Raw genomic sequence first — 21,787 nt, 5'->3', positions numbered from 1 at the left:
GGTTTGCCTTGCAGTTATTATACAGATTCGTTAACTGGTAATCTACGGTGTTCATTTATATTAAAAGTGTTCAAACTGAGACCATAAATTGGGTTGTAATTGGGTGCACTGGCAGCTGTTATGCGTGGCTCATACCGGCGCGACGTGCCGGGCGTAATGACGCAAAAAGCGTGACGCACCGTGATCGCCGTTGTCACTTCCGCGTTTCCCGCATAGCAACAGCGGGACCGACATGGCGGAGCTCCGCACGGACCCAGCCGAGTGACGGGCTTTACGGCTTCGGGCTTCGCCGCTGGACGGGGGCCGACGCCATGGCTTCCCCCCAGGCTCGGCTCACGCAGCAGGCCATGGCCGTGCTGGACGTCGTATTCCGCGTCCCCTGTGTCTTTATCATCGACGCCATTTGTAACTGCTACAGCGATCCCGCGTCAGGATGGGCCGCGACGGCCGGGAGGATCTTCCTCCGGTGCCTGGGTAAGACGGCTCGGAGCTCCGTTGTCTGTCAGCTGTCACCTGAGGGGTCGTGTGGGGTTGGGTTAGCTTAACCAGTCGCCGACATTAAGAGGGGCGTTTCTCTAACAACAAAGTAAACATTAGCCATGACGCTCATTCCTTATGACAGTGGCTGCCACATAAGCAGCAGTGTTTGTATTGATATTATCAAGTATCACGGCCGACGTGCTCCGTATTACCGAAATAGAAATAGACACCGATTTACACCGACGGCGGGTTCTGTCGGTTAACAGGCGCTCGCGTTGCTGTGACCAAACCGGGTGGTTTACCATCAGCTTTATGAGGGATTATGGCGTCTGTTCCTCAGTCAGCTGAAAGCTATTAGTTATGATTCTGTTTTTGTTTGGCCTAGCGATCCATAACAGAAAAATGCACATCCTCAGGCTTCACCTGCCAGCCTTTCTGACGGCTCTGTGGGCGTCGGTTTTGTGCTGCCTTAGTGAAACACAAGAGACGCGATTTCAAAACTCCTTTATGATTGCTTGTTCAGTCGACAGCCTTAGGGATATTTAGTGAAATATTACACTGATATTTACATTCACAAACATGCTGTAAACTTTACTTTTTATTAGTGTGTTGAAAAGCTGCACTTTTCTCACTCTCTCTTTCCTGCAGGCATCTTGGGCTCCAGCATGGTGCTCGTCCTGTCCCAGAAGGCCCTCTTTCGCTTCTACACCTTGTTCTTTGCTGTGCTTTTGGGCACGGTGTCAGTCCTTATTAACTACTACGCCACCTCTCACATAGACTTTTACGGCGCGTATTACAAGGCTGCCCTGGGCCACAGGCTGCTCCCCAGAAACGGACCCAGCCTGTGGCTCGGCCTGGCCATAGTCCAGCTCATGTTTGGCATCGGCTACGCGGTCCTGCTCAACGTCCAGTCTGTGTCGGCCGCACTTGTCATCCTCAGCGTCACGGTGCCCATATGGGGGCTCGTGGTGGAGCTGCCAGTGGAGGCACGGCAACTGGTGACCACCATCTCTGGGCTCCTCCTGGCCCTTAACACAGCTATCTACCTGGCCACCAAGCTGCGCTGGTTCTACTACTCCTGCCGCTACGTCTACCTGCTGGTCCGGCACATGTACCGCATCTACGGCGTGCAGCTCCTGCTGGAGGACACCTGGAAGAGGATCCGCTTCCCGGACGTGCTCCGGGTCTTCTGGCTGACCCGCATGACCGCCCAGGCCATCATCCTGGTCTACGTGGTCCGCGTGGTCAGCAGCGAGACTGGTGATCCCAGCTACCTTAGCTGGGATGTGTTCTGGGACCTGGTCAGTAACCTCATCATCAGCGGCTGCGACTCGACCCTCACGGTGCTGGGAATGAGCGCCGTGATCTCCTCCATAGCACACTACCTGGGTCTCAGCATCCTGGCCTTCATCGGGTCCACCGAGGAGGAGGACAAGCGGCTCGGCTTCGTGGCTCCCGTCCTCTTCTTCATCTTAGCCCTCCAGACCGGACTTAGCGGCCTGCAGCCTGAGGAGAGGCTGGTGCGGCTCAGCCGGAACATGTGCCTGCTACTTACCGCCATCCTGCACTTCATCCATGGCATGACAGACCCGGTGCTCATGTCCCTGAGCGCCTCCCACGTGCCGTCCATGCGGCGCCACTTCCCCGTGTTACTGGTGTCGCTCTGCCTCTTCGTGCTGCCCGTCCTCCTCAGCGTGCTGCTCTGGTACCGTTACGCCCTCAGCACCTGGCTGTTCGCCGTCACTGCCTTCTGCGTGGAGCTTTGCCTCAAGGTCATAGTCTCACTGACGGTCTACGTGCTCTTCATGGTGGACGGCTACTCTGGCGTGCTCTGGGAGAAGTTGGACGACTACGTGTACTACGTGCGTTCTACTGGCAACGTCATCGAGTTCGTCTTCGGGGTCATCATGTTCGGGAACGGGGCCTACACCATGATGTTTGAGTCCGGCAGCAAGATCCGTGCTTGCATGATGTGCCTGCACGCTTACTTCAACATCTACCTGCAGGCCAAGAACGGGTGGAAGACCTTCATCAACCGGCGCACCGCCGTCAAGAAGATGAACTCCCTCCCCGAGGTAAAGGGCATCCAGCTTAACGCCATCAAGGATGTCTGCGCCATCTGCTACCAGGAGTTTGTGTCGTCTGCTCGAGTCACCCCATGCCGGCACTATTTCCACGCGCTCTGCCTGCGAAAGTGGCTCTACATCCAGGATACCTGCCCCATGTGCCACCAGAAAGTCTACGTGGAGGAGGAGCCACGAGACACCGCCGCCTTCTCCAACAACAACGGCTACGCCGCCCCCGACGACGGCGCAGGCAGGCTAGCGGAACCCAGAGAGGTGGAGGGCATCGCTGCGGAGGCGGCGGCCGCCGGCCCTGAGAGTGACAGCGAGCTGCTGGAGGATAACGACAGCATCGAGTACGACGAGGAAGAGTGGGGAGAGAAGAACGGCGGCATGCCCATGGAGGAGGACTATATTAATGACGACACGGATTCCAGTGACGAATGACCAGGACGTTGTAATTTAAACGACATCAGGGATATGTGTGTATGTGTGTGTGTGTGTTTTTTTTCCCATGTGATTGATTCTTTTCTCTGAAATGTGTTTGCTTGCTTTCCAAGGGCTCATGGAGGTTACAGGGATGATGGCTGATGTTTTGCTGTACACTGGGGAGTCCAAAACGTCCAGAACCTGAAATATTCCTGAGCTTCGGGGATGATGATGTTTTCTCCCTCTTGCTCCCTCTAAGGGATTTTTTTTTTGGGGGGGGAGGGGGGGTAAATCTATAATGAGCAGCATGTCGGTCCTCATTATTCGTTCCCAAGCGCAGGTGAAGGCTGAAATATTTTTGTGACGGGACCACATTCTGAAACTGGACAGGGAGCCGTCCTTAAACTGACAGCGTTGTGCAGTCAGTTGATGGGGGTCTGGGTTAAACACGACGTGACATCCTACTGTAACCTTTCATATACCTCTCGTGATTACTAATGGTCTCTTGTGCGACCTTGCTAAAGTTGTGTACATTATTGTACATGTAGTAACATAGAATAATCTTAAAAGAAAACTAAACAAAGGAGTTTATATTGAAATTAGTATTTTGGAAGGAGTCAGTTTATCAGCAGGACGCCTGACGTCTGATGGGGTAACTCAACGCCTTGGATGTTCAGGTATATTCATCTGTACCTGAGAACTATCACTGAGAACGGCCAGTGGCCCTCTAGGGGAATATTGTGCTTGGCTGTGGAATGCAACTTGATGTATGAAGTATTTTCTCCAAATGCTGAAATCATCCAAACTAGGAGAGGAAACATGATTCTCCTGATATGACTACATGCTATTAGAGGACTGTTTTATTTTTCTAAAAAAAAAAAAACAAATAAAAAAATAAAATCTCCTGTTTCTCAGACTACCACAGCTTCAGTAATAATTAGGTAACCCTTATCGGGGGAAAGGCTTTTGTTTATATTTCATTCTGAAATGAAGGATTGTGATTACTGGAGGTTTTAATTAATGGTGAGCTCATCTTTTTGGTCACTTAAATGGATTATGTAAATGAAATCGCACATCATGGTGATTCTTTTTGCTTCATAATGGATTAAACAGATGGGTTTCATCCGTGTGTTTAGCCGGATGGGTGGATCGGCAGAATGGCGCTCTCCGCAGCTCGTCGCTCTTCCTGAGCGAAGCTATTCCCGTTCTCCGGTTCGTTCTCCAATCATGGTGTCGGTCGTCATGTAACGTGAAGTTACATCATTTTATAAAATTGGGGTTCAGAAGCGCAGTTGTAAATGTCTCTGTAAATGCTCTGTATCAGTAATTTATTTGATTATATGACCAAAACAAATGACATTTTTTTGTAGAACGATACTTGTAACAAATAAAGTTTTTGGTCATTTAAATTCAGAAGTATTTTCCTAGAAGACAGATATGTGATGTGCGTCATCGGTCCTGTATGGGAACCTGCCTATTTGCCTGCTTTGTTGAACTGGTGTCATGTGTTTTGCTGTGTTTTTCCTTGGGTTGTTTCCTCATTCCCAAAGTGCCTTTAGTTTGGGTTCCTTTACCCAGTGTGCCAGACTGCAGATTGCAAACTAACCCACTACAGCAGGGGGCAGCACTGAGCTGTTATCATATATCCCCGCTGAGATTTGCTTATGCAGGAAAAAAAATCCACCCAGTATTTTTCATTTGAGTCATGGCTAATTCTCACTGTGTCTTTCTAATTCAGACTTGGATAAAATATCATGTGATACTATAGAGTATAGATTGAGAAACTATTTATGCATCTGTTTGACCATAACGGCTTATCCAGCACAGCGTCACCGTGCGCGCAAAACCTTCCGGAGGAAGCACAGGACACATTGAGATGTATTAACTGGTATTAAATTTATGTTTTATTATATTTATTAAATGTTAACAGCCGTTTTAGCAAATGAATGACAGCAAAGACCAAAATGCCAAGAACAAAGTATGCCATTAAATACTTTAAGTATAGTTTTAATAGTTCCTCCATGTGTTTTTCCTGCGTCTTTACATTTTGCACTGATCTCTTCTGTTTTAATCAAGCACACTAGCGCGGTTTCAGGAACACTGTTGTTCACCAGCAGGTGGCGCGATTCAGCCACTTTCATGTAGTTATTTTATCATTATTATTTTGTTGTTAATTGATAAATTCTGAACAAATCACCTCCCTGCAAAGCAGGGTCCGGCACGCCACTTCCCTTTACTCCTTCTCTCCCTCTCCCAGTCTCCCGTACGTCCCCAGGCTGAAGTCGGGGTGTTCAAAGTTACTACTGAAAGGCGGGGAGATGCGGCTTCAGTAGTACGGACATAAAGTCAAAAAATGTGGCATTTAAGGGGTATTTAAACGAGCAGATGAACAGCGAATATAGTTAGATAGCGGGGTGACGGTCACTCACGGAGTGAGCAGGGCTTCCAATCCGGATCCAGCGGGAAACGTTCAAAGGAGCGGAGGTATTTAAACTAAAACCTATATTAAAAACTACTGTACCGAAAAAGAAAACATGGAAATGATACTGATGGTGTGAGTACGGGCGGATCACTAGGAAAACCGCACGTTTGCATGTCTGTTTCAGTGGCTATAAGTGCAGAGGCATTAATAATCATCGTTATTATTTTTATTATCACTGGTGGAATTTGCGGTTTCTCATCATTTCTGCACGTTGTCCGAGTCTCCGTGTGAATTTCCGCAGTTTGTCCCTGGATCCTCAGCCATGCAGAGCTGTTTGGGGGCTCTTTGAGGTGACTTACCTCTGGTTTATCGCTTTCATAGCCTGACCAGGTCATTATTCTGTGAGTTACTGAGCAATCAACAGCGGTAACTAAATACCAAGAGAGCCGAGCGACCAATATTTCAGCCAGTTCACTTCTAGCTTGTTTTTTTTTGTTCCTGGCAACTTTTAATAAGATAAAATAAAGAAAAGAACGCGATGCTGCCTGGTTTGCGGGGAGCACTGAGACCGGCCGCCGGTGCGAAGGCGCGGGTGCTGCGGACGCTGCTCCACCGGAACGCCGCGCTGCCCCTACAGCCGCTACAGCGCCGTAACCGAGGCACGCATCCGCCCAAGGAGCCCATGGAGCCCCTGAACACGGCGCCGGGGGCCCGGGACTTCATCTACAGCCTCCATGCCAGCGAGCGGGCGTGTTTGCTGCGGGAGCTGCATCGCTTCGAGTCCATGGCAATCGCGCAAGGTAAGATAATAATGTTATAAAATGGTAAACTCAGATTAGGGTAAAAGATCTGGGCACCTTACTGTAAAATAAAATAATGATCAAATATAAAGGTAACAGTGTAAAAATCACCGCGCTGGAAAGTGTGGGTACTGCTGTTAAACCCAATGATTTTTATTTTTACGGTAATTGTCATTCACATTTCAGCAGTGTTGTAAGCCTTGAAATAATCCGTTTTATTGTCTTTGTGCATTTCAGTATAGCGTTGAAAAGCTCCTCTATTTATTATAGTAAATTCAGCCCTGATGCGAAATATCTTTTAGGCATAGTTGTTTAACATTGAAGGAGGAGATACTTAAGTACTGGGATAATGCAGATCCTGAAATTGCTGTATAGAGGGGCGTAGGAACCGCGGGGACGGGGAGATGTGTAACCCAATATTTAACGTGGCTTCATTCATTCATTTCCAATAAAAAGACCATTGTATTTAAATAATTACAAACTCTCGCCTATATATTATATTAACGTTTGCATTATACGGGGATATCCGCTCCGTTTCTTAAGTTTTTACTTTAAATAGAAAAATAAATATATATATATATATATATAAAACTTCGTATGCTGTCTGTAATATGCCGGTGCTCTCTCTCTCTCTCTGTCTATCTCTCTCTCTTTCTGTCTCTCTCCCTCTCTCGTGTTCCCTGAGTGAAATGCGCGGTGCTCTTTAATGACCCTGTCGTTTATGTCCATCGTGACCCCCCCCCCCCCACCCCCCCAACCGGCCTTGGTTATTTCTGCACTCAGTGCTCTTTCTAAGGTGCCTGTATTCTCACTTTCTGACACGTAAGCAGACCGTAAACGTAATTTATGCAATAACTAGGCTTTCGGGAGGCCTGTAGTTAGCTTCCCCTTTCTACATTTCTGCAGAGATAAATATTTATTTCCCAGTTCTTTTTTTTGGAGGAGGTACTATAATATATTGAAGATTTCTTCCCAGGAAGCGGCTGGATGCATTCTGTCTGTTTCCTAACTGTCCATAGAGACCATCAGGTTTCGGTAGGCTGTGTTGAAGCCTGCGCTTCATGCAGAAATTCCCCCCCAGTTCAAGCCTGACTGACATAAGGTGGCAGCTGTGGCCCTTGATTTATATGTGGGTAGTGGGGGTGCCGTCCCTCTGCCCAGCCAGCAATATCACATGTCTGCCATCATTGTTGGGTATGTCAGTGCAGGGAGCACTGAAGGACTTCATTAGGCTGCAGAACCTGCATCCCCCTGGGGGGGCGCTGTCGCACAGATCTCCGGATGTCTGTCCTGGTTTCTCTGTTCTGGGCACCACTGGCTCCACTGACCAACCACTGGTGCTCCACTGCCATTCCCAGCCCCCTCTGTAGTCCTTGGTATGATGGTAGCTTTGTCCAGACGCAATCAGTGTGTTCAGCTCATTAAATCCAGTCTTCTAATACTGGATTCTGAATACTAATTCTAAATCTGGATTTGGATTTGGGTCGTTCCTGGTCTTGTGGGGTCCTCGGTTTGCTCGTGGTGGGGTGATTGGTGACATTATCAGACCTGTGAGCTGTTAGTTCTGGTTAGTGTAGGTGGGGTGGGGGGGTTGCCTGAACCAGGGGGGCATCCGAGAAACATCCTCTGGAATTCCAGGGGACAAGGAAGGGTTCAGTGATCATTTTGCTAAATTGAGTCTATATCCTACCCCTGACCCCCCCCCCCCAGCCCCAGCTCAGCTGCTCTGAGGCATGTGAGCCCATTTGGCCAGCCAGCTGTATCTTGTCTCTCTGACTGACTGTGTCTCACTCCTCCTTCCCCTGAGTCACCTGTGTGTTTGCCCTCCCTTCCCAGTGTCCCGGTACACCAGAGAGCGACTTGCTGTTGCTGCATCACCTGAAGAGGGTCTCCCCGCCTCTGCAGCTGATGAACAGAGTACATAGAGTGGCTCCCCTGTGCCCCCATCCCCTGTACACTATATCCCCCCATCCCCTGTACACTATAGCCCCCATGCCCCCATCCCCTGTACACTATAGCCCCCGTGCCCCCATCCCCTGTACACTATAGCCCCCATGCCCCCATCCCCTGTACACTATATCCCCCCATCCCCTGTACACTATAGCCCCCATGCCCCCATCCCCTGTACACTATAGCCCCCGTGCCCCCATCCCCTGTACACTATAGCCCCCCATCCCCTGTACACTATATCCCCCCATCCCCTGTACACTATAGCCCCCATGCCCCCATCCCCTGTACACTATAGCCCCCGTGCCCCCATCCCCTGTACACTATAGCCCCCCATCCCCTGTACACTATAGCCCCCCATCCCCTGTACACTATAGCCCCCATGCCCCCATCCCCTGTACACTATATCCCCCCATCCCCTGTACACTATATCCCCCCATCCCCTGTACACTATAGCCCCCATGCCCCCATCCCCTGTACACTATATCCCCCCATCCCCTGTACACTATATCCCCCCATCCCCTGTACACTATAGCCCCCGTGCCCCCATCCCCTGTACACTATATCCCCCCATCCCCTGTACACTATATCCCCCCATCCCCTGTACACTATAGCCCCCATGCCCCCATCCCCTGTACACTATATCCCCCCATCCCCTGTACACTATATCCCCCCATCCCCTGTACACTATAGCCCCCATGCCCCCATCCCCTGTACACTATATCCCCCCATCCCCTGTACACTATAGCCCCCATGCCCCCCATCCCCTGTACACTATAGCCCCTCTGCCCCACATCCCCTGTACACTATAGCTCCCGTGCCCCACATCCCCTGTACACTATAGCCCCCGTGCCCCACATCCCCTGTACACTATAGCTCCCGTGCCCCACATCCCCTGTACACTATAGCCCCTCTGCCCCACATCCCCTGTACACTATAGCCCCTCTGCCCCACATCCCCTGTACACTATAGCCCCTCTGCCCCACATCCCCTGTACACTATAGCCCCTCTGCCCCACATCCCCTGTACACTATAGCCCCTCTGCCCCACATCCCCTGTACACTATAGCCCCCATGCCCCCCATCCCCTGTACACTATAGCCCCTCTGCCCCCTATCCCCTGTACACTATAGCCCCTCTGCCCCACATCCCCTGTACACTATAGCCCCCATGCCCCCATCCCCTGTACACTATAGCCCCCGTGCCCCCATCCCCTGTACACTATAGCCCCCCATCCCCTGTACACTATAGCCCCCGTGCCCCCATCCCCTGTACACTATAGCCCCCCATCCCCTGTACACTATAGCCCCCATGCCCCCATCCCCTGTACACTATAGCCCCCGTGCCCCCATCCCCTGTACACTATAGCCCCCCATCCCCTGTACACTATAGCCCCCGTGCCCCCCATCCCCTGTACACTATAGCCCCCGTGCCCCCATCCCCTGTACACTATAGCCCCCGTGCCCCCATCCCCTGTACACTATAGCCCCCGTGCCCCCCATCCCCTGTACACTATAGCCCCCGTGCCCCCATCCCCTGTACACTATAGCCCCCCATCCCCTGTACACTATAGCCCCCCATCCCCTGTACACTATAGCCCCCGTGCCCCCCATCCCCTGTACACTATAGCCCCCGTGCCCCCCATCCCCTGTACACTATAGCCCCCGTGCCCCCATCCCCTGTACACTATAGCCCCCGTGCCCCCCATCCCCTGTACACTATAGCCCCCGTGCCCCCATCCCCTGTACACTATAGCCCCCCATCCCCTGTACACTATAGCCCCCATGCCCCCATCCCCTGTACACTATAGCCCCCGTGCCCCCATCCCCTGTACACTATAGCCCCCCATCCCCTGTACACTATAGCCCCCGTGCCCCCCATCCCCTGTACACTATAGCCCCCGTGCCCCCCATCCCCTGTACACTATAGCCCCCCATCCCCTGTACACTATAGCCCCCATGCCCCCATCCCCTGTACACTATAGCCCCCGTGCCCCCATCCCCTGTACACTATAGCCCCCCATCCCCTGTACACTATAGCCCCCGTGCCCCCCATCCCCTGTACACTATAGCCCCCGTGCCCCCATCCCCTGTACACTATAGCCCCCCATCCCCTGTACACTATAGCCCCCGTGCCCCCCATCCCCTGTACACTATAGCCCCCGTGCCCCCCATCCCCTGTACACTATAGCCCCCATGCCCCGCATCCCCTGTACACTATAGCCCCCGTGCCCCCCATCCCCTGTACACTATAGCCCCCGTGCCCCCCATCCCCTGTACACTATAGCCCCCGTGCCCCCCATCCCCTGTACACTATAGCCCCTCTGCCCCACATCCCCTGTACACTATAGCCCCTCTGCCCCACATCCCCTGTACACTATAGCCCCCATGCCCCCCATCCCCTGTACACTATAGCCCCTCTGCCCCCTATCCCCTGTACACTATAGCCCCTCTGCCCCACATCCCCTGTACACTATAGCCCCCATGCCCCCATCCCCTGTACACTATAGCCCCCGTGCCCCCATCCCCTGTACACTATAGCCCCCCATCCCCTGTACACTATAGCCCCCGTGCCCCCATCCCCTGTACACTATAGCCCCCCATCCCCTGTACACTATAGCCCCCATGCCCCCATCCCCTGTACACTATAGCCCCCGTGCCCCCATCCCCTGTACACTATAGCCCCCCATCCCCTGTACACTATAGCCCCCGTGCCCCCCATCCCCTGTACACTATAGCCCCCGTGCCCCCATCCCCTGTACACTATAGCCCCCGTGCCCCCATCCCCTGTACACTATAGCCCCCGTGCCCCCCATCCCCTGTACACTATAGCCCCCGTGCCCCCATCCCCTGTACACTATAGCCCCCCATCCCCTGTACACTATAGCCCCCCATCCCCTGTACACTATAGCCCCCGTGCCCCCCATCCCCTGTACACTATAGCCCCCGTGCCCCCCATCCCCTGTACACTATAGCCCCCGTGCCCCCATCCCCTGTACACTATAGCCCCCGTGCCCCCCATCCCCTGTACACTATAGCCCCCGTGCCCCCATCCCCTGTACACTATAGCCCCCCATCCCCTGTACACTATAGCCCCCATGCCCCCATCCCCTGTACACTATAGCCCCCGTGCCCCCATCCCCTGTACACTATAGCCCCCCATCCCCTGTACACTATAGCCCCCGTGCCCCCCATCCCCTGTACACTATAGCCCCCGTGCCCCCCATCCCCTGTACACTATAGCCCCCCATCCCCTGTACACTATAGCCCCCATGCCCCCATCCCCTGTACACTATAGCCCCCGTGCCCCCATCCCCTGTACACTATAGCCCCCCATCCCCTGTACACTATAGCCCCCGTGCCCCCCATCCCCTGTACACTATAGCCCCCGTGCCCCCATCCCCTGTACACTATAGCCCCCCATCCCCTGTACACTATAGCCCCCGTGCCCCCCATCCCCTGTACACTATAGCCCCCGTGCCCCCCATCCCCTGTACACTATAGCCCCCATGCCCCGCATCCCCTGTACACTATAGCCCCCGTGCCCCCCATCCCCTGTACACTATAGCCCCCGTGCCCCCCATCCCCTGTACACTATAGCCCCCGTGCCCCCCATCCCCTGTACACTATAGCCCCCGTGCCCCCATCCCCTGTACACTATAGCCCCCCATCCCCTGTACACTATAGCCCCCGTGCCCCCCATCCCCTGTACACTATAGCCCCCGTGCCCCCCATCCCCTGTACACTATAGCCCCCATGCCCCGCATCCCCTGTACACTATAGCCCCCGTGCCCCCCATCCCCTGTACACTATAGCCCCCATGCCCCGCATCCCCTGTACACTATAGCCCCCGTGCCCCCATCCCCTGTACACTATAGCCCCCCATCCCCTGTACACTATAGCCCCCGTGCCCCCCATCCCCTGTACACTATAGCCCCCGTGCCCCCCATCCCCTGTACACTATAGCCCCCCATCCCCTGTACACTATAGCCCCCGTGCCCCCCATCCCCTGTACACTATAGCCCCCGTGCCCCCCATCCCCTGTACACTATAGCCCCTCTGCCCCACATCCCCTGTGCACTATAGCCCCCATGCCCCCCATCCCCTGTACACTATAGCCCCCCATCCCCTGTACACTATAGCCCCTCTGCCCCACATCCCCTGTACACTATAGCCCCCGTGCCCCCCATCCCCTGTACACTATAGCCCCCGTGCCCCCCATCCCCTGTACACTATAGCCCCCATGCCCCCCATCCCCTGTACACTATAGCCCCCATGCCCCCCATCCCCTGTACACTATAGCCCCCGTGCCTTGCCACCCTGTTTCCCGCCTCCCCCCTCCCTGCATTGTTCCCTGCTCACCATCCTGCCTGGGCTCCATTCCTGCTCGTGTGAAATCGGAGCACCACTCTGACACATTGCCAGACGCTCCTGAGAATGTGCCTGTTTTCCTTTGCCTAATTGATACCCTGATGGGCTGTAATTGCTGTGTGGGGGGACTGAGTCAGACTCCCCTTCCAGGTGATGTCAGATGGGGGCCCATTAGCTTGCTGGCTTCCAGTTCCGTCCCGCTAGTGTGCAGCTGCCTAAGTAACACCCCGTCTCCTTCTGTCATTTATGAATCTGAGACCAGCTGTATGGCAGGAATCCAGAAAACATTTATTTTTTTGTTTTGCATTCTAAATAAATTCTTTTGCCAATGCAGCAATGATATCCTCAGAAGTATCATTTATTATAGTGTATTGCATGCTATTAGTAAACCACACACTATTATTGTCTTCGACACAGCAAAACTTGAGGGTGCTGTAACAAACACGCTAATTTCAGTCAAATCTAATCACTATAATAGTGAATGCCTCTCCATTAGACCGTAAACATTGTGTTATGTGCTGCTGTCTCTGCTGAAGAGTCCTCAGCAGTGAGTTTAATCAAAGGCTTGTTATCACAGAAGCTTGTTATCACAGAAGCTTGTTATCGCTCACGGAGGATTGTTGTTTCCGCATGAAACACGGCTTCAGATGGACCAAGACTGACAGCTGGCTCATGCGTTTGTGTTTCACCTGTGATGCACTTTTCCCCGAGTTGCTGCATCAAGCAAAAGCCTTTTTGCAAGTAAAATCTGAAGCTGTAGCCAGTCAGTTTGGCGTAAGAAGGCAATATTCCTGCTAGCATCGAGGGCGCCCCTAAGGCATTCTGGGATGCCTTTCATTAGCACTTAGCTTCAGCAGTTTCTGATCCTCCAAGTGACAGGAGACAGACGTCGGCTGCTGATGCCACACGTCTCTGATGAAAGGCAGCTGAATAACTCAGATTTTCAGCTCCGCCCCAGGGGTCCGTTTCACTGCTGCATGGAGCCTTGTCGCATTCTTGCTCAGAAACCGCATGCAGTCTTAACTCTGGGTGGATCTTTCTCAGCGTCTCGGGGAAATCTCTCCGCTAATTAGGAAGGAGAACTTGACGTGACTCATTAACTCTGCTTGGGTGCCTGCTGTGTATAATTATGGTGGTCTTTGTCACTCGGCATAGCTGCACACTTACAACTGGGCTCTAACTGAAGTATTGGGAGTCTGAACGCAGGCATGAAGCAGTGGGATTTGTATGCTGGCATCTTGCTTTACTGGCCTTCACTGGTCACTCATTGATTTGAAGGCTTCATTATTGTTCCTGGTTACCTGAGAAAGGCCCGGAAAGCTCGTGTCTTTATTGACCAGGCACCGCCTTAACACATTTGTGCTAAGTCACCCAACGCCTGTTTTCCTTCTTACTAATATATTATGAATTCGACAAAGCAGATACACAAGCAGTCAAAATCCCTTTAGTTTAATAGAAAGCCTTCATTACTTTGCATGGGCGTGAAGCTCATGTTCACTAGCCTGAGTTTGGTCTTTTATTCGTTTTTATTTTAAAGATATATTTCTGTATAGGTTTTATGTATTTTGTTTTGGTTTTAGTAATTTTATTTCTCGGGATAGATTGAAAGTTGTGGAGCTATTTTAGGTAACATTTACATTTACTGCACTTACATAACGCCTTTATAATACATTCATAGAGCATTCTTAAGCAGCATGTAACATTGTAACACTTAACAGCCTTAATATACATTAATAACAAACATATGATTATAACAAACAACCGTATAATGTTTGTTATTAAGGTTTACTAAAGCTGTTAAGGTATCTTAGGATGTTTACATACTGCTTATTAATGTTCTATAAATGCATGATCAATGCATTATTAAGGTGTAATTAAGGTAAAGCATTGTCGTATTTTATGTACTGATTTTATGTAGAGAATCCTGCATGAATACACAGTGTACATTATGTAATTAAGTCTTCAAAATAGGCAAAACACATTCCAGGTATAATTAACTATTATCTAAATATTGGATTGTGTTTTTTTGAATGATGTCCATCAAGGAGGGATGATAGATTATTGCTTTAGCTAATTAGTATTAAAAACGGTAGTGGAATGTATTTGAGTACAGACGCTCCTCTACTTACGAACTTTCAACTTATGAACTTTGAGATGTACGAACGAAGAGGACCGTAAGTCCAAATTGTGTTCGTTGGGCTCCCGTTTCCTGTCCGCAACATTGTTTTTTTTTCTCTATGCGCCAATTCCGTCCAGTACGACTTCTGGCCGCTGCTCCCACCGCGCAGCAGCGTAGCGTGCGTACTCCCAGCATCCTAGTTCTTAGTACTTGCGTATCCCCTTAAGATGATGTTGAATAACTCTTTACGAACATTTCAAGTTACGAACGGCCTTTCGGAACGTATTTCATTCGTAAGTAGAGGACCTTCTGTATTTGTTTCAGAAGCAATATTTATAGTTTCTATTTATTTATTTGTTTGTTTATTTAATATTATATTTCAGTTTATAAAAAAGGTGTCTTTTACTCTTAGTTAACAATAACCCTGGTCTGAACTGATCATGACGCCTAACATCTTAAGGCCTTGGGGGCAGAGGTTCCTCTACCCGCCGTGTCTCACTGCCAGTGGCGCCAGTGGGTTTCAGTTCCTGCTCTAATCCTGAAACGAGGCGCTTATCAAAGCTGCGGTGGAAACCAGACACCCTTCAGTTGTGAAAAGCCCCTGCCGAGTGTCTCTGTGTGTCTGTATCAACTAACCCTGCCTAGGTGACTTAATAGTGGCTCCTACTCAGGTGAGACAGCGTGTGTTTTTATCCCTCTTATCTTTCAGAGAAATTAGAATCGGCACCTCCGACCAGCGCCCAGCTCCGATACGGTGAGATACCTGGTCTTAAACACTCTCAATTCCACCATCTCCAGGTCCCTCGTTTTCTGTTGTCTGCCACCGGAGCTGACCTGGGGTCTCTGGTGTTGGTCACTACTCTCTGGAGAATCTGTAAGACCATTAAGAGTGAGGAGAGAACGTTTCTGTGTGGTGACCACCTCCTCCTTAATGAGTTGTTTTTCATTAGCTCGAAAACTGTTCAGAGATTCTCCAGAAGCTGTTCAATCAAGCTAATTAATTTATTCATAGCCACCAAAATTGCATGCATGTTCATTATGGGATAACTTTGGTCAAATATGCTATAATTTAAACAGTGAAAAACATGGTTTTGATACCCCCTGTGCATCAGTGATTTTGTTTAATCTAGTGGGAATTATTCAAAAGTAAAACAGTGCATGGTAATTGCGCTTATCGGGGTTCTGGAAGTTTCTGAAATCACTAATGTAATATTGTTAGTTAGACTTTCTATTTTTTTCCCATGCAGTTCTTTTGCATAATGCCATTCCCTTCGTTGGATTCGGTTTCCTAGACAACGCCATCATGATCGCTGCAGTAAGGAGACCTTCCTTGTTTGTGTACAATACTGTCTCGTTTCCAAGAGATGTTTGCACTCCAGTCCAGAATAAATACTTTGAAGCCTATTTCGAACATTGCTTCTAATACGGAAAGTAAAACTACAGATTTTGGTGAATGTATGTGCTTAATTAAATGTAAGACACGGTGACTATCGTCCTGTTGTATTACCAAACATCTTGCTCACTGTGTAACAAAATGTTTCCAAAGAATTTATGGGTATTGAGATAAGATGTTCGAACAGGACAGTATAGGAAATGTGAGTCAAAAGAATGGATGATGTAAAGGCAGACCAGGTGACACCATGTGACAATTTGGGTTTAATTTTGGCTCAGACTCCTCGTTTGAGTAGCAGGAGCTCTGCGGAGTGAGCCGTGTACCGGACCATAAGCGGCTTGCGTTTCTTTGCAGGGAACACAGATCGAGCTGTCCATCGGAGTGGTGTTTGGGATCTCCACCATGGCAGGTAGGCGTGAGAACCACGCGGGGCAGCAGGTCGCCATGGCAGCAAGCAGAAGTGAAATGTGCTACTGGTGACGATTTATAAGCTCGTAGCCAAAAGAGCTTCCAGTGTGATGGAATTAAAAAACACAGCGGAGGGACATTTTCTGCCTGTCGAGTGCTGGTGAGGCCAGTGGGACGACGTTAATGTCTGCAGGAACACGAGTGTGCCCCTCTGTAGTGTCACCACGGCCCGGTGTCTCACAGACCGTTAGATGGTTCTCTTTATGACCTGGACCAGTAATGCTTGCATTTTGGTTATAGGATGTGAGTGATCCCTGGGTGAAGAGTATGGAGTCAAAAAAAAACATTAAATGTGAGGTCATATGTTAGTGCCGTTCGCATCACACATGCGGCTGTCACACTGGGACACGATGTATTACACGAAGACGGTATTCTGATATGGGAGGAGATGTGGTCCACAGCTTACTAGGCAAGAATTAGCATTTAGCAAACAAGACCAGTCATTGAAACCAAAACAGCAAAGTTCCTCAAAACTCTGGTGGGACTTTCAGGTTTATGGCATTTAATCTCAGACTTGTGATCATTCACACACATTTATGGAACTCAAACCCGGCTACTGGGCATTGTTGGGTTAATGATCCATGCTTATTGACCGTGACGCAGCCTTGGGATCCCAGCATCTTCCATGCAAAGGCTGCTGCTACCCAGAGCATCTAAACTATGAACACATCTCGACGATGTCACATTGACGCCTCCAGAGGCAACGTCCGCAATTGGCTGGCGGTTGTGTGGATGGGACTCGCTTCAGGCTTTGCTGTGCTACTCTTGGTAGCTCGACAAGGGAGAGTTGGAGGGTCCAGGCCCAGAAAATCAGGCCGTAGTTATATTTGTCTTAGTAGTAGGAATAGTTTTACTTGGAAAGGGTTAGCAAGCCGGATAGAGCAGAGGGTTCCTAGTCAAGACAGTTGGCTTCTTGATGTTTTTAGCTTATAGAATTAGCCTGTCATGTGATTGGAGACCTCAGCTACACATAAATCTGGATACCTTGTGAATGCTGGTTTACGCTTTGAAGGTAAGTAGATCCTCCGTCCTTATAAATCGCCCCAGGCACAACTCACACACCGATCATGCTCTGTGACTCGGGTTGATTAAGCTAGCACAGGCGCTGACAGCAAGCCAGGCCGTTCTCCCTGAAAGTCCCGCAGGATCCATGAAAGGCTCTCTCTCTCATTTACAGCGGCCGCCCTCGGGAACCTGGTGTCGGATCTGGCGGGCCTTGGGTAAGTGTCTGGCCTGCCAGGGTCCTGCTCCAGTATTTCCTGGGGACTCACACACGGGCTGCCGATGTGACCTGACCAGGTCTGTCGACACTTCTGTCAGCAGCTTTCAGTAGAGACGCACCTTTAGTAGAACCTTTAGTCACGTTCAGCAGGAACTAAAGCTTATCAAGGACCAGAACCACTACGGTCTGCACTCAGCGAGGGAGAAGTAAAATCATTTCCCCTCTTATTTCTGTTTAGATGTATGAATGTCAGTGAGCAGATTATTAGATATTCCTAGCTAGCATCCCTAGCACCAATGGAAAATGAATTGCTGCAAACATAAGGATATATATTTTTTAATAACTTTTTAAAAACAGGCAGCTCTACCACCGTAATGACTCAGTATTTTGGGGCTGGTGGTTCCCCGTCTCCCAGGTCCCCCTAAGCTATCGGAAGCCGCCATCTGCTAGCATCAGGCTGGGGCCCCTGAGTGTTAGCTTGTTCAGTCGGGGGTGTTCAAGTGCAGCCACTCCGACTTCCATCTGCTTCTCCTCCATTCCTTGAACTTCCCTAAATAAAAACAAGCCGTGTGTATAGATATGATGGCTTGCTCGCAGCCTATTTGCAGACGTTGGCGTCTGTTTAGCCTCACAGTCTCTTGTCCAGCGGGAGACACTCGGGATCTTTTTGTTAGTGGCGTGCTGGAGCACGGAGGCTCGTTAGCAGCGCGCTAGCAGACGTTGGTGTGTTTGTTCAGCCTCGCAGGCTACGTGGAAGCCTTAGCGCACAGGCTTGGCATGCAGATCCCGGACCTGACGCCCAAGCAGGCAGACATGTGGCAGACCAGAGTGAGCTCCCACATGGTGAGTCGGCCCGTCAACCCCACAGTAAGCCACCTGAACCTCTACGTCACACACAGGGCCGTGTTTCCCAACCCACTCCTCGGGGAACATGAGACACTGCAAATTTTCACTCTCTCCCAGCTTCCAACACACCTACACCAGGTATTCGTTTTCCTTGAATGGTTGGGAGCTGGGAGGGAGCAAAAATGTGGAGCATCTGGGTTGGATGACACCAGTCTCATTGGCGACCTCAGAGTAAAAGTCTCCAGACACCGAAAGGTCATCAGCTTGAGTTTTCTCACCATGAGCAATGAAACTGGCAAACTGGATGTAAATTTCCCCTACGGTGAACGGGAATGACGTCCCTGTCCGTCGCTGTCATGTCCTCGCGTTCCACAGGGCAAAGCCATTGGGGTCACGATCGGCTGCCTCCTGGGAATGTTTCCGCTGCTCTTCATGAAGAACGGCGATGAGGCGGAGGACGGGGAGAGTGCCCAAGGCGGGAATTCGTCAGCCCTCAGCAGCGAGTGAAACTCAGCTGCTGATCGGCCGCTGAAGCCGCTGGACTGTAACTGACATGAAGAACGCAAAGCAGACATTGTTCTGGGTTTTTAAAGCTGTATCCCGGTGATGCCTGATCTCGATGAGTTAAATATCGCGCATGCACTTCATGAATGTTCCTTTATTGATTTTGAATGACGTCAGCACTCAAATGAGAAACCTCATGGTCCAGTCTTCTGTTTGTAGTGTATGAAGATGTTTCTCCTCATCATTCAGATCACACCAACGTCTGGAAGGATTCTGGTTTCAGCTTGCACCCTGAGCTGCAGTTAAACATCTCGGGGACCGGTATAGATGTTGGGATGTGTCTCTTGTCCAGTTCAGGGGGACCTGGGAACTTTTGATCAGTTTGTTACTTCTGCCTCATTTCTCTTTCATTTCCTCTCCCCCTGTTTTTCACTCCCTTTGGTTTTTCCCACCCAGTCCGTTGCATTTCAGATTCAGAGCCCGACTACAGTTATGGGTTTTCTGTGATCATTTATGGTGACATATTCAATATCAGCCAGTGAACCTTCCGTTTACACATGTAATTCATCATGCATGACGCTAAGTGTGTTTTTGTTTTTGCATTGATGGTTTACGGAGCGACACTGACTGCACCTCAACACGGGAAGAAAGCAGCCGGACATACGGGTTGCATGCGGCATTGGGGACAGCATGAGGCTCCCGTCCACCTCGGCACAGGACAGTGTGCTTGTATGCCATTGTTTTATATACAGTATATATTACATTGAGTGGTGCTCTGCTGGCTCATTGACTGAGAAGATCAGGTACATAGAAGTGTCCAAAAATGGGACATTGCCGTATGATGTCGCTCTAGCTCACCTTGGGGCAGATAACAGACGCTCCTCTTCATATGGACACATGGGTGCTGTACAGGAACCCCTCCCCCCCCCTGCATACTAGTCAGCAAAGTGGCCTGGTGATGTCACAGTGGGACAGAACCATGGCACAGGGGGAGTTTGGGGAAATGGACCACAGCCCTGTTGTGTTAAGGGAAGTGGGGAGAAAAGATGCTCTACAGGGAACCAAGATGCAGGTGGGCTAGAACCGGACCAGAATCTAAGCTACTCTCCAGAGCTGTGAACCTAAGGGTCTTATCCGGTTTTTGGGCTGTGACAGGAAGTGACAAAACATATTACCTTGTATGAACTTTTTAGTTTATTGTACACTTACTGTGTACTGGAAATGCTATGTCTGTATTAATATTTCTTGCTGGTTTGTGCTGGTACATTATGCAAAGGGAGCGTAAAAACTCTGGTAAGACTCGTCTTGTTTTGCGCTGTGGGGATGCTCGTAATTGCACCGTTTTGACCGTTAATTTGGCCAAACGTCTGCTCAGTAGCTCACCAGTATCACATTGCGGGACGCTGACCCAACCTAAGTGAGATTTGTATCAGTGATGCATCCAATCCTGGTGGTTCAAATTTTGTGCTTCATGAAGACAGACGTGCCTGTAACTTTACAAGGTCCTGTATGACTATATAACATCTACGTACTATTCTGCAAGTTAGTTTGTCTAGTACTACTTAGTCCCCTGTACAGCTTGTTATAAATTTTAATGATGCTGGGTTACATAATTATTGTATTCCAGACTTGTGTGCGTGATGATAAGTAGAGTTATCTGGCTACAAATGTGAGCGCTGAAATCTCCGCTAAGGAAGATTAAAAATAAGGCCTGGCAAGTATGTAGAATGCGATGTGAGATGGTCCAGCTCCCGAGTCCCTTTCCACTTGGGCTGGCTGCGATCACACGTATCCTAGCAACAGGATCTCCCGTAACATAACCTCTCCCGCAGCTATAGCCCCGTCTTTCCGTCCGCCTGTGTGCGGATGAAACGCAGAGAGCGTCCAATATGGTACGTGGCCACAAATAGCGTAAACACCTTTTCCCTCTTGAGATTCATTCTAATTGGATGTTGGCATATGCATGGCAAAGTACAGATGGCGTGAACATAAACTCCTAAATAATACATTACCTAGCAACAGGACGTCAGCTATTCCTTTAACACTGGACTGTATCGCAAAGAGGATGGACTTCCACCGATCTGTGATGAAATGTGATGCATGTTTACTTGTAAATAAATGCTATTAAATGAAACACTTTTATATATCGGCGTATTCTTGTTGAACTATAATCACTTTGTGTTGTTATGAATAAGTTACTGTGAATAACTTACAAATCTGCCTTATAAATATTTTGCATTTAGGAGCAAAATGTTTCATACGTGGATTTATGTCACAAAAACTTAGTTACTGCTTTAATTCAGCGTTTTTATTGCTAACCATTGCTTCAATAATAGTACTTCGAAACTCAGCTGGAATCCATGTCTGAAGGTGGTGGGTTCAAATCCCATATCCGGCAGGGCAATCATATCGCTGTTGGTCTTGTATAAGCAAGATCCTGGTGCTGGACGCTGCATTCACCCAATACCTTCTCTCACAGTACAGCTGTTTTACTGTAAATAACTTTTCAGGTTAATTCATAATTCAGTGCCCGTTATCTGACAGCTGTGTATTTATTATTGTCTGTGTCCTGTAATTCACTGGGGGCAGATTGAATCCATGGGTTTTGTACTTAATTGATTTACTTCTTTCCGCTTATTTTGCTTTCGTCTTGCTCGGGTTTATGTGTTTTTAATCATGCACTTCATCGGCTGGTCCCGGGCTGTGCTTTGTCATGAGTATCTGT

The 21,787-nt window shown here is 49.9% G+C and overlaps 2 protein-coding genes across 2 annotated transcripts; both read left to right on the top strand.

Annotated features, from left to right (window-relative positions):
• Nucleotides 1-130: 130 nt before the first annotated feature.
• On the top strand, nt 131-4,381 carry rnf139 (ring finger protein 139). Its single transcript, XM_048993526.1, has 2 exons — nt 131-474; nt 1,129-4,381. Exons 1-2 carry the CDS (start codon nt 312-314, stop codon nt 2,988-2,990), a joined length of 2,025 nt encoding a protein of 674 aa, XP_048849483.1. The 5' UTR covers nt 131-311; the 3' UTR covers nt 2,991-4,381.
• Nucleotides 4,382-5,056: 675 nt separating this feature from the next.
• On the top strand, nt 5,057-21,204 carry LOC125719079 (transmembrane protein 65-like). Its single transcript, XM_048993544.1, has 9 exons — nt 5,057-5,456; nt 5,696-6,194; nt 8,031-8,111; nt 15,339-15,383; nt 15,877-15,944; nt 16,377-16,431; nt 17,668-17,710; nt 18,450-18,555; nt 18,934-21,204. Exons 2-9 carry the CDS (start codon nt 5,933-5,935, stop codon nt 19,063-19,065), a joined length of 792 nt encoding a protein of 263 aa, XP_048849501.1. The 5' UTR covers nt 5,057-5,456; nt 5,696-5,932; the 3' UTR covers nt 19,066-21,204.
• Nucleotides 21,205-21,787: the final 583 nt, after the last annotated feature.

This window comes from Brienomyrus brachyistius, chromosome 23 (assembly GCF_023856365.1).
Source record: "Brienomyrus brachyistius isolate T26 chromosome 23, BBRACH_0.4, whole genome shotgun sequence".
Taxonomy (NCBI): domain Eukaryota; kingdom Metazoa; phylum Chordata; class Actinopteri; order Osteoglossiformes; family Mormyridae; genus Brienomyrus; species Brienomyrus brachyistius.
Note: the sequence above shows the minus strand (reverse complement) of the source record. Positions and strands in the feature narration are given on the sequence as shown.